We start from the raw sequence: 15,863 nt of genomic DNA on the forward strand, positions 1-15,863 counted from the left end.
TTATGGCTATAGCTATAGCTAGGTTGGGGCAATACTGAAACGATAGTGCATAATACCTTTTATTAAAACATGAATATTTCAATATATATGCACATTCCATAAGCAATGGGAGAACAAATTTTATTATCAAAATTATCATAAATTCGTTAATATTTGAAAAAAAGACGTTATTTCTCTTCAATATAGCTTTGTTTCACGAGAAAATTGTTCCCTTAGCTAGTCTCTTAAGCACCCAAAGTTCAAAAAATGTTAAAAGTAACTTATACAACACAGGACTCAATTAAATAACAATATTATTTTATTATTTTTGAATGGGTTCGACGTGATCTAAGAAGAAAATCCATACCATTGCCGGATTGTAGTACAAACCCCCCAAGCATAGATATGCAACTATGGAATTACAATTTTCAAAGAGGAAAATCAAAATCTCAACAATAAACCTTGCAACAAGAATGCTACCCAACCAAACATATATTTATATAATTATTTGCTTCACGTATCAAAATTCATGAGCTTCCCCTGGGAATTGCACGAAGATGTAGACCTTCATGAATGTGGAGTGTGAACATAGTCCTATAAGTTACATTTTTGGTTTCATCAGCCAATTTGAAGCGAAAGAATCGGAGAAGAGCCATTGATACTATCTTCATCTGCCGGTAAGCAAAGTCTTTTCCCAGACAAATCCGAGGACCAGCCTGCACCAAGAATAATAACGAGCTGTCAGTAATGTTTGCTAAAATTTCAGACAACATTCAATAATCAGTAATGAAAAAAACAGAGAAATTACATGAAATGCGATAAATTTGAATGGAGATTCAGGTTGGAAAATCCCATTGTTGAGCCATCTTTCTGGGCGAAATTCTTCAGCATCCTCTCCCCAAATATAAGGCATCCTGCCCATGGCATAGGCCATATAGTATAATCCATCTCCCTTCTTCATTTTATACCCATCAGGAAGAACATCATCCACTTCTGCACATCTCCCATCCTTAATAACAATTATGTATTGGCAAGTTAATAATAATTACTTGTTTTATTGCATAAAATTAATTAATTGATATTAGAGAGAAAAAAAATATATATATACCACAGGAACAGCAGGGTATAGCCTGAGGGTCTCTGTCAAAGCTGCATGAAGATAATGCGTTTGCTCAAGTGTCGTTTCAGTTATCTTTGCCATGAAATCTTCAACTCCAATGTCATCTTCTTGATCACTACCTGTGACCCTTCTCACTTCTTGTACAACTTTTTCTTGTATCAGAGGGTTCTTGCAAAGCATATAGAAGAACCAAGACAGAGTACCAGCACTTGTATCTTTACCAGCTATCATAAAGTTCAGAATAATATCCCTCAGGTATTTATCATCCATTGTTTCAGGATCTTTCTCACTCTCCACCAAGAACCTCGATAGTATATCCTCCTTGACATTCTTCAGTTATTATAGTTTTGGTTAGTTTTGATTCTGACATCAAAAGATTGGAAATTTTCTCAAAATTAAACTCACCTCGTATCGTTGCTCGGCAAACAGCTTCCTTCTACTGCTGATAACGTTGCTCACAAAGTCATCAACAATCTTTATGTTCTTCCTAAGCAAAGCCTCACACCCAAAATTTAAATATTTTTTCAGTTTCCAAAATGGGTCGACATAGCGCCAATACACCAAAGCATTCGAGTCATCAAAAGCCTTCATGAAAGCTGTTCCCTCTTTACTTGACCCTTCCAAGCAATTCAATTCCACTCCAAATCCAACTTTGAATATGGAATCCAAAGTGCATCTCATCAAAATATCCTACATAAAAAATATATATATATCACGTCATTTTTTTGCCCAAAGATAGAATCTTTTTAGAAAAGAAAAACATAGCTAGTTGAGACTCACTTGCATATCAAAAACCTGATCAGCTATCGCAACACTTGAAATACTTCCAACCAGTTTGGTAGCATTTTTTCTAAAAACAGAACAGCTAAAATCTCTAAGAACTCTGGCAGAGAACTCAAAGCTAGCAAGCTTTCTCTGTTGCTTCCATTTATTTCCATCAACGTTGAATATACCTTGACCAAGAAGATTAGTGAGGACAAATTGATTATACTGCCCTTTTGAATAGTTATAGAATTTCGTTTTTAAGACATGCTCAATATTTCTAATATCAGTCGTGTACAAATTGCTTCCTAGAGGACCAATTAGCCGGAAGGTCTTCTGTTTTTTGGCCACTTCAGTTTGGTGGTCGTAGAGGTTGTTATAGTAGAAGAACTGGTAAAATACTGTGCCGCGTACAGGTGCGTAGTTGGGGTTTTTGATGGATTTTCCTACGTATATTTTAAGCATCAGATACAAGAAAGTTGTGAAGATAAGGAGAAGCGGGATTGCTATGGAGGTGAAGATGATGATAAGAATATCCATTTTTGTGAACCGAAGAGAGGAGACAAAAATGAACGCAGCGAATAACGGTTGCTAGGGTCTGTATATAAAGCGGTCATATAACAGAAGAATAAATATAATTACTATTTAGTCCTTGGAATTTGGTTAATTGCATATCAAGGACCTTAATTTTTAAACCTATATTATTTACTCTATATATTTTTCATCAAACTATATTTTTTTTTTTTTAAAATTTATTGGATGTTTTTAAGAGCTGAGATAATACTGCGGACTACATAATAGGGAGTAACATTTCCTTTGACTCACCATATTAGTGAAAACAACTGTAGTCGACCACATTATTCGACTTTATATTTATTATTATTTTTTTATAGTATTAAATACTCTTTCTGTTTCATTTTTTTTATGTTCCAAAATGTTTCTAAAAGTTCTAAATTTAAATATATATAAATAATTATTTTTCTCATAATAACATTTATTTAAATTTTTAATATGCATATTTTGTCAAAACCATGCAAATAATGGGCCAGGAATAGTAGAAAATTTTTTTAAAAAAATTATCAAAATATTAAAATTATAATGTGGAAATTAAATAATATAATTTTGAAAATCAAAATTTTTAGCGGTGCATTTACCTCCAAAGAATTATCTAAATTCTAAAGTCAAAGTCACAAGACCAAAAAGTAAGCAAAGCCACAGCAACGGTCCTTTTCTTAGCAGGTGAGGTGATGGACGATGAGATGACTTTGGATTGGGCAATTTGGGTTAAGGCGGTGAGTTCATAATTGTTGGGTATCATATTCTAATTTCCATAAAGATCTCAGAAGCGTGGTTGACCGGTTGCTTCGGTTTCATTTTTGTTTTTCTATTTCTAATTATTTGCTTTTTGTGGGTTGTTGAACTTTTTGCTCAAATGGATTTAGCACTATAGCCAGCGCATTTGACTTTGTTTTTGTTTATTTTCAATGATGAGTGCATGAAGTAAGAATTTTTATTTTTCAGTATATTTTATCTGATGTAGAGTTTTTTCTATCATAAAAATTGATATGAATCTCATATTGATTAGCTAAAAAAATAATCCTTAATGTTAATAAATTGAGTTTGAGGGGTAGATCTCACTTTACAATCAAATTTTTGGAGTTGAGGTAGGCTTTTCATACTTAATTAGTATCAGAACAAGCTCAGTCTGATGAATCGTAAGTTTATCACTACTTTCTGCAAGTGCATAAAGCGAGTGTGCAATGACCAATAATATTATTTGGCTCTTTTCTGAGGAATTAAAAAAATAATAATAATTTTTTAAAAAATTTTTTGAATTCAAATTAAAAATATTTGTGTTGCTAGGATGATAATAGTAAATAAAAAGCTGTGGTAGGAAGATGGAAAACATTAAGCAGTTTAAGTTCATAATACCTTTGAAAATTTTTACATAATTGAATATCTGAACCTTAGATTTTTATTTGATAATCTGCAAATATTTTGGTTGACACATTTAGAATTCACAAGCTTGTCCTCCTGGGAATTGCACAAAGGTGGAGACCATCTTGAATGTGGAGTGTGAACATAGTCTTGTAAGTTACTTTTCTCGAGTCATCAGCCAATTTGAAGCGGAAGAATCGAAGAAGAGCCATTGATACTATCTTCATTTGCCGGTAAGCGAAGTCTTTTCCCAGACAGATCCGAGGACCAGCCTGCAAGTGTAATAATGAGGTACAAATATAAAAAGGATAGGGTTTTTACTTAAATATAAACTTATTTTAAGTAGAAGGTAACAAAACTAATGAATTAGAAATGTCATCTTACATGAAACGCAACAAATTTGAATGGGGATTCAGGTTGGAAAACGCCATTGTTAAGCCATCTTTCTGGGCGAAAATCTTCAGCATCCTCTCCCCATATATAAGGCATCCTGCCCATAGCATAGGCCATATAGTATAATCCATCTCCTTTTTCCATTCTATTCCCATCTGGAAGAACATCATCCATTTCTGCACATCTCCCATCCTGTCAAGTTTGTGAAGCGCAAATTCATGATCAATTATATACGGTTTCTATAAAGTTAAAAACTGCGTAACTAATTGATGTTAAGAGAGAAATTTACCACAGGAACTGCAGGGTATAGCCTCAAAGTCTCTGTCAATGATGCATGAAGATAATGCATTTGCTCAAGTGCTGAATCGGTTATTTTTGCCATGAAATCTTCAACTTCACTACAGTTATCACCATGATTGCTGCCCATGACCTCTCTTACTTCTTGTGCAACTTTTTCTTGGACTAAAGGGTTCTTGCAAAGCATATAAAAGAACCAAGACAGAGTGTTCGCACTTGTATCTTTACCAGCAATCATAAAATTCAGAATAATATCTCTCAGGTATTTATCATTCATCTTCTCTGGATCCTTTTCGCTCTCCGCCAAAAACCTCGACAATATATCCTCCTTGAAACTCTTTAATTGTTAGAATTTTGATTAGTTTTGATCATCAGCCAAGTCAAATTTCAAAAAGATTGGATATATGCACAGAAAAACTGACCTGATACCTTTGCTCAGCAAGCAGCTTTCTTCTTGTTCTGACAAGGTTACTTACAAAATCGTCAATGGTTTCGATATTCTTCTTGAGTGAAGCCTCACTTCCAATATTGAAATACCTTTTCAGTTTCCAAAATGGATCCACATAACGCCAATACACCAAGGCATTTGACTCATCAAATGCTTTCATAAAAGCAGTTCCTTCTCTGCTTGAACCCTCCAAACAATCCAATTCCACCCCAAATCCAACTTTAAAGATGGAATCCAAAGTGCATCTCATTAGAATATCCTACAAAGAACAGAAACTGCATATTATTTTGAACATAATAATAAGAAATTAGAGAAAACCAAAGATAGTTGAGGACTCACTTGCATATCAAAAACTCTATCTGTATTTGCAATCTTGGAGATGAGTCTAACCAGTTTAGCAGCGTTTCTTCTGAAAACAGAACAGCTAAAATCTCTAAGAATCCTTGCGGAGAACTCAAAGCTAGCAAGCTTTCTCTGTTGCCTCCACTTATCACCATCAACAACGAATATACCTTCTCCGAAAAGATCAGTCAATATGTCTTGATTACGCTTACCTTTGGAATATTTATCGAAATTCGTTTTTAACACATGCTCGATGTTTCTGGTATCAGTCGTGTAAAATTCGCTCCCCTCAGGACTAAGAAGCCGAAAGGTCCTCTGTTTTTTGGCCACTTGAGTTTGGTAGTCATAGAGTCTGTTGAAGTAAAAGAGCTGGTGAAATACTGTACCGTATACAGGTGCGTAGTTAGGGTTTTTGATGGATTTGCCTGTGTAGATTTTGAGTATCAGCCACAGAAGTGATGTGAAGATAAGGAGAAATGGAGCTGCTATGAAAATGAAGAGCATAAAGAGAATATCCATTTTCTTTGCTGAACTAAACTATAGACCTAAAAGTATTTGCAGTGAAGAAGATAAAGTTTCATCTATCAATAAAAACAACAAAATAACTCTCAAAGTTTCATCTGTGAGAGTGAAATGAAGATTAAGAACAAAATGCAATCAAACAAACTACTTCTATGCCATTCACACGGTAGGATAAAATCACACCCTGCCTTCAATCTGGTCAAACTTAGACAATAAAAAAAATAATTTTCATGGGCCCCACAACTGTAGCTTGAGTTAGCTAACCCAAAGAATTGGATTAGCAAAAACTTGTGTCGTTTCAGTTTGGCTTCTATCTTCTCTTTCTTCTTTGTCGATCTCCCTTCTCACTTTCTCTCTCTCTCATGGAATCTCAGTGACATCCATGTAACTCTCATCTATCGCTTCTGCTCTCTTTCTTTTTCCAAAATTGATTAGGTGTTTATTTTTATATGTTCTGCTTACTCCAAGTTCAATGCTATTTTTAAAGGAAAGCAGGCTCACTCTCAGACAGATAAAATGTTCTATTAAATTTGAATGTCATTCTTGTAACTCTTTGATGGATTATTATTTGAACATTAGAGAGCAGAGATTATTAATTCAACATTTATTTGACAAATTAAAAGTCCAAATATAGTTTCTTGGAATTGTTTAATTGAGGGCAATTATGTTGTGTCTTGGACTATAATGCTTGTTGGCAATTTTAATGTTGGTTTTCTTGTTGAGGCTTCTATTCTATTCAATAAGGCGATAGAAAGGAAATTGGTTTCTTGCACTGCGCTAATTAATGGTTTCTTGTAAATGAGTTGTGACGGCAAGGTTTGGAGCTTTTCAAAGAGATGCAAATTGCCAAAGTTGAGATGGACAAAATCACCATAATAACTTTACTCCCTGCTCGTGCCAGGTTGGGGGTTTGGATCAAGGTTGTTGGCTCCACTCTTTTTCTATCATCAACCTATTCACATATATATATTTTTTTAATTGCTTATATGCTTTAATTAATTTTGAAAAAAAAAAAAAAAGCAAGAGATGAGAAAGATCCATGGCAATAGAGAGAGAAAAAATGGAAGTCATCAGGTTGGGGATGATTGACAATGCAGAAATGAGAGAAGATGAGCAAAAGAGATGAAATACACCGTTTTTCGCTTAACCAACTCCTTGGGTTAGCTAACTCAAGCTACAGGTGTGGGGCCATGAAAATTTTTTTTTTTTATTGTCTAATTTTTTAACGAGATTGAAGGTAATGTGCAATTTTAACATTCTCAGGTGCTGACGGGTTAAGGTCATTTGGAGTATAATAGATACAAATCGCAAATTTCAAGGTATATCAGATGGTTTAGCTATTTGAAGCGGAGAATTTTGCTAACTCTTTATTGGACTTTGTTCTTGCACAACATATAAATAACCAAGAGAGAATATTAATTACACTAGTATCTTTACCAGCAACATAAAATTCAGAATAACATCCCTCAGGAATAAGGTATTTATCATTCATTTTCTCTAGATCCTTCTCTCTCTTCACCAAAAACCTTGATTTTATATCCTTTCTGACTTTCTTCAATTATGTATCAGAAATTTGTCGCATAATACATTAATTTCAGTTATTATTATACATTCTACAACCTTGGCATGCACTTCAATGAACAGACATCTTCTGAGAAGCCATGGGAGCTCCAGGATTGTTAGTGCTTTCAAATACCAAAGGATGGGGAAGATGCTGTGATGAGAAGGAAGAGATAACAACCTTTCCGCGGGCTCTTCCAGTTTCTAAATATTTAAAAGCCTCAATTACATCAGTAAATTTATAAGGACCGGTGGGATCGATCACAGCCTTGAGCTTACCAGTCTCTAGATATGGCCGGAGCTTCTCCAGGTTTTCCCCTGACACTGTCAAGCTTGAATAAACAGCCCTTGGATGTGCTGGTGGCCAGGTTATGTCAATAATCGGTGCATTATCCTTGGCTACCACAAACGAATTCCCGGAATCACCTGAAGATCAAATTACAAAGCAGCACATAAAATCTAAAGCAACCTGCAAAGTTTCATGGATCTTTTGTTTATTGAGAAAACAAAGAAGGATGCAGAGAAACTTGTGAGCATTAAACTAGGTAGTCAAGAAACATACCAATTGTGTCATATACGAAATCATATTTTTCCTCAATTTCTTTGTATTTGATCTTCGTGTAATCTGTAACTTTATCAGCTCCCAAACTTTTGACAAATTCCACCTTCGGGGTGCTAGTTGTAGCAACAATATAAGAAGCTCCGTATAAATGCTTGGCAAGCTGCACAACTAGACTGCCCACACCACCTGCTCCGCCAACTACAAAAATATTCTCTCCCTCTTTAAAATCTGCTGTTTTGAAACCTTCCATTGCTGTCTGAACGGCTAATGGCAAACTGGCAGCCTCCTCAAATGAAAGGTTTTTTGGCTTATCTGCAACCAATCCCTCCTCCACAACTATGAACTCTGCCAGTGTCCCAAGCTGCTTTAAATGTCCTGCATCAAACTGTTGGATGTTTCCATATACCTCATCACCGATGCGAAATTTTGTAACACCGCTTCCTGTTCCTACCACCACACCTGCCATGTCACAGCCGGGGACTACCTGCACACCCGTCATTATACATGTCAGTATCACACTGATTCAATTATAAACTTGAAAACTATCTCACCATGAATCAAACACTATAAATTATTCATCCTAAAATCTTATTTTTCGTCTCTTAATTATGTTCTTGTCATCCAAAATGTATTCTCTTTTCTTTCTCAATAAAATTTCTTGTAGTATCAGAAAGTAAAAATTCAAAACACACACATACGCTCAAGAACATCCAAGCAATTCTGAAAATTTTCAAAATAATCCTGGATAAAAAGGAAATTATTTAGGATATATTTTTGTGGTTCTTTTGTATTTTATAGTAGTCAGAGATATGGTTAATCTCTGACTTTCATTCTCTCCCCGCCCACCCTTGGCTCTCCCCATTAATGGTCCCATAGTACTAATCTCTACTCACAGGAAATTCTGAAGGAAATAGGGCTCTTTCACGCCTTTTGAAATCAATAGGATTCAAAGCAGCAGCTCGAACTTCGACTAGTAGCTGATTATGCTGGGGAGCAGGAAGTGGGAAGTCTCCCAATTTGAGAACTTCCTTGGGACCATACTCCTCATAGAACCAAGCTTTCTGCATGTTGATGTCTCTCAAAAAAAACATCTGTTTTCATCTCCTTATATAAGATTATAGAACGCCTTAATGCATAAACATGTCCCTATACCTTACATTTTCAAATCCTAGTGGCCAATTAAACGGGCAATGACGTGGATGGAAAAGACAGGTGGCCTGTTAGTTAAGCCACGTGGAACAAATTCAGGTTCACTTATCCCTTAAAAAAATATACATAAAAAAATATTAAAAAAAAGTTGTCGTTTAGTTTTCTTCTCTCTTTTCTCCGTCTGCCACTTCCCATCACCAAAAAATGTCCAAGATTTCGTCTTTGAGTGTTTTTCTTTCGTTTCTCTAACTGTGTCTTCTACATTTTTCAGTTTTGAGGTCGTTTTGTGCCTTTTTCTCTTCGTTTCCATTTTCTCTTTCAGGTTAACTCCAAGTAGTCTCACTTGAGCTCTGTACAAAACCAAATTTAAAGTTCGATCCGGAACCTTCATCTTTATCTCTCAAACTGTAGACACTATCATCATTCAATATGGCTTTTAGTCAATTTACCAAAATGATTGATAAGTTTGTGTGCCATATTTACGCTAACAGACAAAGGATGCCCCCTGATTAAGATATATCCAATCAAATAATTGCAAGACAAATAAATTAGAGAAATACTCACAAGAAAGATGATACTGGATTTAAAATAATACGCATCATAGATCAGATTATGCATTCTAGCCACATGTTTTAGCGATTGATGGGATTGAAGTTGATATAGCAACCAAAAATAAGGCTTTTCTACGTCTTCATGAATATTCAACTAACAGTCCCAGGAGACCTGAAATTCAAAGAACATTTTATAGTTGAGCATCTCTTTCACAGCTAATATTGTGAATGTTCATATTATTCATTAATTCTGAACAACAATCAGATCAAAAGAAAGTAGCTCAAGTAGAAAAAGGAAATAGCAGAAACTCGAGTAGTACTTAAATTGGTTAGTTACTTAGCTAGCTAGACCGTACTGGGCTAGTTTTTACAGTATTTGTTAGTTAGTTAAACATTTGTTACTACTTTGTTTGATCAGTTTTACTTTCCCGCCAATTTTGCTGTATAGAAACAAATTCTCTTCTGTACAATACAAATAAGCCATCATTTTCTTCGAAGTCAGTTTCGTTTCAGTTCATTTCAACATAAAAACAAACAGTTACTGTGCAGAAACTTTACATCTTATGAAACAAGTACGTTTTTTTTTCTTTTTTTGTCACATTACAAGAAATATGGCAGTTGCCTCTTCAAGGTCAAATTTTTGTTTCCTACAAAGCAAACAAATTTACCTCGAGGGAAACTTTTCTCTATGGCAAAAACTTTTCCAATGTGAGGGGCTATAATCGGAGATACCATCATTTCTGGTACAAAGGTTCCTATAAAAATGGGAAATGCCCTAATTTTGAGTGCGGTTTGAACTATTGAAAGTAACAAGAAAAAATCCCAATGAAAAAGCAGAATAAATTAGATTGGTAAATAATAGGCGGCGAACTTTTCCATCCGACGGAGGAAAAAATCCACCGTCCGTGCGTCAGTCGCAATTTTTCCCATAGAAACGGAAATCGCCTGCTTTCGTTTACTAATACCGTCATTGAAGTGGCATGGGCCTAGCATACTGCCTAAAACGATGGGCCCATCATATTAAACGGCATCTGTTTTGGCAAAAGAGTCCAACCCAAGGGACAGAATAATGGGCTCAGATTCGCTTGAACAACTGGATCAAGAGTCATGACTCGATTATCTCACTCAAATGATGGCGAACCGTTGAGGCAACTGGGTCGGCAATGTTTAGGCCTTTTATAATATCCAACCCAAGAAGATACGCAAACGGCAAACGACGCCCAACGACATTCTTCTTCTTCAGAGAACTGCCAAACCGCAGGTAATAACATTTGTTCTCCTTTCTCTATTGGTTGCTGTGACTTGAATCAACTGGTTCATTGTTGAATTTTCATCTCGCAATTTGCAATTTGCAATTCACAATTCGATACTGTCCTCACTTGTTAAAAAGAAGTTATCAATTGATTTGCTTGCTTGTGAGATTATTTTCGAAGATGAATTTATCAGCCGCCAAAAGTTTCTGCACAGAATCTCTTCAATGGATACTGAATCTGTGTGTCTAAGTTGGTTGCTGTTTCTGATATTACCAATGCGATCTCCTGCTAAACATGAGTTTCTTCAAAGGCATAATCGACTCGCTAGGATCGGTTCTCTCTTCATATAGTTCTTCGTATCAATTCCAAGAAGAAAACCCTAGCTCTGGAACCATGGAAGGGATAGCTGGCAATACGGTAACGAACGAACGTGCTGCGTATAAGCTGAAGGGGTACTTCGATTTGGCTAAAGAAGAGATTGCCAGGGCTGTAAGGGCCGAAGAATGGGGTTTAGTTGATGATGCAATTGTCCACTACAAGAACGCCCAAAGGATACTTGTTGAAGCAAGTTCAACAACTGTGCCTTCTTATATCAGCGCTAGGTATTCCACAAATTAAATTCTGTTAATAATTGTAATGTAAAATATTGAAAAGTGGAAATTTTGCTTCACTTGGATCTTTATTTGTATATGGTTTATATTGTGAATATCCATTAAACAAGCGTGTTTGTGCATTTTTATAAGTCTTTATCTTGTAACAGCGAACAAGAGAAGGTTAAATCTTACCGTCAAAAAATATCAAAATGGCAGGGTCAAGTTTCGGAGAGATTACAAGTGTTAAATCGGCGAGCAGGTTCATAATTCTTTCTGAATTTATTAATACATTGTTTTATAATACATTGTTTCCTGGGAGAGTGCTAATACTTCCTTTGATTGTTCATCCAATTTCCACTGGTTTCTTCAGGTGTTCTTTCGGCTGGCACATCGTCAAACAAGGTATAGCTTGTTTTGGGTAATTGCAAATTTAAAAATCTCTTTTTACTTTGTAGCTTAGTTGCACTTTTATGGTCGCTAGGCTAGGTAATTGTTTCTTTTTCTGGAATTCAATCTTCTGCATCCTAGCTTAGCCATACAGAAAAGAGCTGTTTTCATAATATTTAGCTTATATTATTTGATACTAGAGCTAGTTGTGTTTTACAGATGAAAAAATTTTTTTGTTTCCCCTATAAAACTGTTTGTAACAGTTATTAATGAAGTGTCGTTTATGGTTAATCTAGCGTGAATGGAAGTTGTAATAGGACACTGCCTTTTGCATGGTTGGGTCCAAAAATTAGCATACTGCCTTTTTATATGTTCAAATTATTGTCTGATTTTCTATAAGTTTACTGGTTTATTCTTGAAGAAAGTTCTGCAAGTTTTAAAATATGAATTGCTAACTGATGTTGATTATGTAATTACATATATGTTGTTTATTTCTCAAAATATTGCAGAACACCATAACTCATGCACATACTGCTGCAGTTTCATCATCAACATCAAATGTTAAACAAGATCTGTCACATATGTCTCCTCGTTCAACTAGAAACAGTCCAGTAATTAGGAATCAGACTGATAAAGCTGCAAGCTCAAAGCACGTGCAAGATTCTGGTAATGGTTATGAAGCAAAATTAGTTGAAATGATAAATACTGCAATAGTGGATAGAAGTCCTTCTGTTAAATGGGATGATGTTGGTGAGTAACTATGACTATTTATTCCTTATTTTCATTGTCTGTTACTTGACTGTGCTTAATTAACTTTGAAATGAAAACTTAGTCATCTAAGTTGTTTGCAGCTGGACTTGAGAAGGCAAAACAAAGTTTAATGGAGATGGTTATTTTGCCTACTAGGAGAAGAGACCTGTTCACTGGGCTTCGGAAGCCAGCTCGAGGTAACAATGAAGATTTCTACATTCAGAAAGATGACATTACATTACTTAGAGAACTTGTTTTTTTATGTGAACATTAGAACTCCTAATCCCTGTTATTCAGGTCTACTTCTCTTTGGGCCACCTGGTAATGGAAAAACAATGCTTGCCAAAGCAGTTGCTTCAGAGTCACAGGCAACATTTTTCAATGTTTCAGCATCTTCCCTAACATCAAAATGGGTATTTCTGTCTTGTTAAAATTGCAGTTGTGTGGTTCTTCCTTTTTCTTTTCTTTTCCACCCCTTACTGACAAAGAATGCCTAATAAGTTCTGCCTCTTCTGAATTAGGTGGGAGAGGCTGAAAAGCTTGTCCGGACTCTCTTTATGGTTGCAATTTCCCGACAGCCATCAGTGATTTTCATGGATGAAGTACGCTATTCTCTCTGTTAACACCATTCACTGGTTAACTTTATTAGATACTATGCTTGTCTTGTCTCATTATGATGTAAAAAATCCAATTACGCATATCTTTGTGTCAAGATTAATGGACGCTTAGATAAAATAGTTTATTGGGATTCATTTTGGGTGTTGAACAATTACTACTAATTCCTTTTAACATGGTAACATCAGGACCAATTTTGTCTTCCTCGTTTTCACTGGAACTATTTTTGAGGGGCAAAAGTGCATGCTTTTATCTGTTCAGAGCCCTTTTTTTTTTTTTTTCCTTTTTCGGAATTCTGCACTTTGCTTCAAGTTAGAATGAAACCCTTATCTACATTCAATTACAATCTGTCCTTGCCAGCATAGTAATTGCTACCACCAGCACGCTAATACCAGATCCTCTTGTCTGGAAGAAGCATTCTGAAACATGTAAGCTTTTTCTTGTCTGTTAACAGATTGATAGTATTATGTCAACAAGGCTGGCCAATGAGAATGATGCAAGCAGAAGGTTGAAGTCTGAGTTTCTGATACAATTTGATGGGGTGACCTCTAGTTCTGATGATTTAGTAATTGTTATTGGTAAGCTTTAAATAATCCAACTAAGGCTTACACCTAGTGTAATCTATGGCATTAATTATTTTTGCTATATTAAATTAATCAAGTAAAATTTGTTGGATGAGTGCGTATTAGTGGTCATTAATTTCCAATTGTCACATTCCATCAAGAGAGCAAGTTATAAGACTTCTACTCGTTTGGCATAGCCATCGCTCTTTTCATTTTCTGTTCACAGATATGGCTTGTGGGTCCTTCTAAAATGTTTGTTTCATTTAATTCTTTTTAGTGTCATTGACCTTGCCATGAATGCAATCTATTTATATCTCCATCACATTACATATTAAGAAGGAAAGAAAATTACTGCCACATTTGTTCTTTGAATTTCTTAGGGTCGATATCAAACTGACTGTCAATTCAATTATTCTGTAACTTTTCAAACTGATACTTGCCTGTTCTTAACTCCTACTGCACTATTCTAATGTGGTTGGGTTTGTTTATCTACATTCTTGATTAATTTGCTTTTTTTTTTTTTTTCTTTATGTAGGTGCTACAAATAAGCCACAAGAATTGGATGATGCAGTTCTTAGGAGACTGGTACGTATGTTGGTAACGTGATTTGCTGCAGCTTTTACAAGCAACTCGAAGTGTAAAGTTCTCTTAGAATTTTGCTTGCAAGCATTGAACGGAAATTATCATGGTGTAATGTGTTTTTTATCCTTTCTATAACTGTCCAGTGTAGTAATGCCTGGACAGTAGATCTATCTATATAATGAGACCATACACATTCTTGCTAGGCATAAAAGAATGGTGACTATGTATTAATACTGCAGATTGAGAGGGTTTCTTCCACATTGCTTATTATTTATATTACCTGAATCAATTTTTACTCTTCAATTCCTTTTTATTAACTTTTGGTATTATGTTTAATATGAAACCCTGAATCAGGTGAAGAGAATTTATGTACCATTACCAGATAAAAATGTTAGGAGGCTTCTTTTGAAACACAAACTCAAGGGCAAAGCTTTTTCCTTGCCTGGTATGTAATATGTGCTTTTGTCCCTTTCCTTTTGCTTGAGTGTAATAATTTACATGTCATTACTTATGGCAGATGGAGACCTTGAAAGACTTGTCAGCGAAACAGAAGGTAAGATGATGATTATTGTTTCCTTTGTATATAATGTTGCAAATTTTAATGTAGTAAGAAATGAGTTAGCCAGAAACATTAGCCAGGGGATCTATGTCACTCATCATACAAAGAAAGAATGAGCCATAATTAGATCTATGGTTTCAACTCTTTAACTTATAGGTTATTCTGGAAGTGATCTACAAGCTTTGTGTGAAGAAGCTGCGATGATGCCAATTAGAGAGCTTGGCGCAAACGTTCTCAGTGTCCAGTCAAATCAGGTAATTTGCAGCAATAACTTGTTTCTGTTTATGACTTGGCAAATAAGCCTCTAGTAAATTATTTTATCTTAGTCCTAATCCGTGTACCTGCAAGAGAGAGCATCTAGAATGATATGAAGGGTTGAAAGGACGGGGGTACATGGGAAAGTTAATCGTGTTGTAACAGTATTGAGCACAATTTTTTTTGAAGTTAGGCTGTAATTGATATTTGTTTGCCAGGTGAGACGACTAAGGTATGAAGACTTTCAGAAGGCAATGACCGTAATTAGACCCAGTCTAAGCAAAAGCAAATGGAAAGAGCTTGAACAGTGGAATGAGGAGTTTGGATCCAACTAATTAAACTCCCATTATAGTTGAATTTTGTTATTGTGCATATGATTTGCATTTTGGCATGAATATTGTGACTCAAAAGAAAGCATTTTCCGCTGTACAAACTTGCAAAGTTACATTAATTACAAATGTGAAATAATATGAAATTTCAAGTTTTCTTAATTATGTGAAGGCTGCTTCATGAAAGCATTCGGTAATTCGATGAAATTAAAATTTTGACTTCCCTTGTTTATTTTTTCTGCGTAGTTCCTTTAATTGATGTTAAGACGACGCCCATATCACAATTCAATCATGTTAGAGCTTCGAAGGCTCGGCTGGCTGTATTAGCTGTTGGGCTTCCTCAAAAGGAAAAGA

At 35.3% G+C, this 15,863-nt stretch overlaps 4 protein-coding genes across 6 annotated transcripts; 1 reads left to right on the forward strand and 3 right to left on the reverse strand.

The window, feature by feature from the left end:
• Positions 1–280: 280 nt before the first annotated feature.
• On the reverse strand, positions 281–2,429 carry LOC105643093 (cytochrome P450 704C1). The gene is made up of 5 exons (XM_012228149.4): positions 1,880–2,429; positions 1,505–1,789; positions 1,088–1,429; positions 788–988; positions 281–695 (listed from the first exon to the last, which is right to left on the reverse strand). The coding sequence occupies exons 1-5, from the start codon at positions 2,399–2,401 to the stop codon at positions 507–509; spliced, it is 1,539 nt and encodes a 512-aa protein (XP_012083539.1). The 5' UTR covers positions 2,402–2,429; the 3' UTR covers positions 281–506.
• Positions 2,430–3,760: 1,331 nt separating this feature from the next.
• LOC105643094 (cytochrome P450 704C1) lies at positions 3,761–5,971 on the reverse strand. Its single transcript, XM_012228150.4, has 5 exons — positions 5,277–5,971; positions 4,912–5,196; positions 4,482–4,826; positions 4,184–4,384; positions 3,761–4,071 (listed from the first exon to the last, which is right to left on the reverse strand). The coding sequence occupies exons 1-5, from the start codon at positions 5,796–5,798 to the stop codon at positions 3,880–3,882; spliced, it is 1,545 nt and encodes a 514-aa protein (XP_012083540.1). The 5' UTR covers positions 5,799–5,971; the 3' UTR covers positions 3,761–3,879.
• A 1,170-nt stretch (positions 5,972–7,141) lies between these two features.
• On the reverse strand, positions 7,142–10,509 carry LOC105643095 (2-methylene-furan-3-one reductase). Of its 3 annotated transcripts, none has more exons than XM_020682688.3 (4): positions 10,292–10,509; positions 9,637–9,795; positions 7,924–8,407; positions 7,142–7,787 (listed from the first exon to the last, which is right to left on the reverse strand). In XM_020682688.3, the coding sequence occupies exons 2-4, from the start codon at positions 9,688–9,690 to the stop codon at positions 7,435–7,437; spliced, it is 891 nt and encodes a 296-aa protein (XP_020538347.1). In that variant the 5' UTR covers positions 9,691–9,795; positions 10,292–10,509; the 3' UTR covers positions 7,142–7,434. The 3 variants fall into 3 exon arrangements, with proteins under 3 accessions (XP_020538347.1, XP_020538346.1, XP_012083543.1); XM_020682687.3 differs by lacking the exons at positions 9,637–9,795; positions 10,292–10,509 and adding an exon at positions 8,817–9,017 and having other exon boundaries at positions 7,142–7,565; positions 7,641–7,787; XM_012228153.4 differs by lacking the exons at positions 9,637–9,795; positions 10,292–10,509 and adding an exon at positions 8,817–9,017.
• Positions 10,510–10,822: 313 nt separating this feature from the next.
• On the forward strand, positions 10,823–15,671 carry LOC105643096 (AAA-type ATPase family protein). Its single transcript, XM_012228154.4, has 13 exons — positions 10,823–11,478; positions 11,637–11,728; positions 11,840–11,871; positions 12,366–12,606; positions 12,708–12,803; positions 12,904–13,019; positions 13,128–13,208; positions 13,676–13,799; positions 14,320–14,369; positions 14,721–14,811; positions 14,884–14,919; positions 15,082–15,179; positions 15,399–15,671. The coding sequence occupies exons 1-13, from the start codon at positions 11,171–11,173 to the stop codon at positions 15,513–15,515; spliced, it is 1,482 nt and encodes a 493-aa protein (XP_012083544.1). The 5' UTR covers positions 10,823–11,170; the 3' UTR covers positions 15,516–15,671.
• The last annotated feature ends 192 nt before the right edge of the window (positions 15,672–15,863 follow it).

Source organism: Jatropha curcas, chromosome 5 (genome assembly GCF_041381405.1).
Source record: "Jatropha curcas cultivar XTBG-Jc1 chromosome 5, XTBG_Jcur_1.0, whole genome shotgun sequence".
Taxonomy (NCBI): Eukaryota; Viridiplantae; Streptophyta; class Magnoliopsida; order Malpighiales; family Euphorbiaceae; genus Jatropha; species Jatropha curcas.

What these genes read in the sequence shown, in the direction of transcription:
- LOC105643093 (XM_012228149.4), bottom strand. Translation starts at nt 2,401, where the DNA reads ATGGATATTCTTATCATCATCTTCACCTCCATAGCAATCCCGCTTCTC. An exon ending in ATCAGGTTTTTGATATGCAA is followed by an intron (nt 1,790 to 1,879) that starts GTGAGTCTCAAC and finishes TTTTTTATGTAG; the next exon opens with GATATTTTGATGAGATGCAC. An exon ending in TCAAATTTATCGCATTTCAT is followed by an intron (nt 696 to 787) that starts GTAATTTCTCTG and finishes TTCTTGGTGCAG; the next exon opens with GCTGGTCCTCGGATTTGTCT.
- LOC105643094 (XM_012228150.4), bottom strand. Translation starts at nt 5,798, where the DNA reads ATGGATATTCTCTTTATGCTCTTCATTTTCATAGCAGCTCCATTTCTC. An exon ending in ATAGAGTTTTTGATATGCAA is followed by an intron (nt 5,197 to 5,276) that starts GTGAGTCCTCAA and finishes TGTTCTTTGTAG; the next exon opens with GATATTCTAATGAGATGCAC. An exon ending in TATACCCTGCAGTTCCTGTG is followed by an intron (nt 4,385 to 4,481) that starts GTAAATTTCTCT and finishes CAAACTTGACAG; the next exon opens with GATGGGAGATGTGCAGAAAT.
- LOC105643095 (XM_012228153.4), bottom strand. Translation starts at nt 9,014, where the DNA reads ATGTTTTTTTTGAGAGACATCAACATGCAGAAAGCTTGGTTCTATGAG. An exon ending in TATTTCCTTCAGAATTTCCT is followed by an intron (nt 8,408 to 8,816) that starts GTGAGTAGAGAT and finishes ACGGGTGTGCAG; the next exon opens with GTAGTCCCCGGCTGTGACAT. An exon ending in TTTCGTATATGACACAATTG is followed by an intron (nt 7,788 to 7,923) that starts GTATGTTTCTTG and finishes TTTGATCTTCAG; the next exon opens with GTGATTCCGGGAATTCGTTT.
- LOC105643096 (XM_012228154.4), top strand. Translation starts at nt 11,171, where the DNA reads ATGAGTTTCTTCAAAGGCATAATCGACTCGCTAGGATCGGTTCTCTCT. An exon ending in CCTTCTTATATCAGCGCTAG is followed by an intron (nt 11,479 to 11,636) that starts GTATTCCACAAA and finishes ATCTTGTAACAG; the next exon opens with CGAACAAGAGAAGGTTAAAT. An exon ending in TGTTAAATGGGATGATGTTG is followed by an intron (nt 12,607 to 12,707) that starts GTGAGTAACTAT and finishes AGTTGTTTGCAG; the next exon opens with CTGGACTTGAGAAGGCAAAA.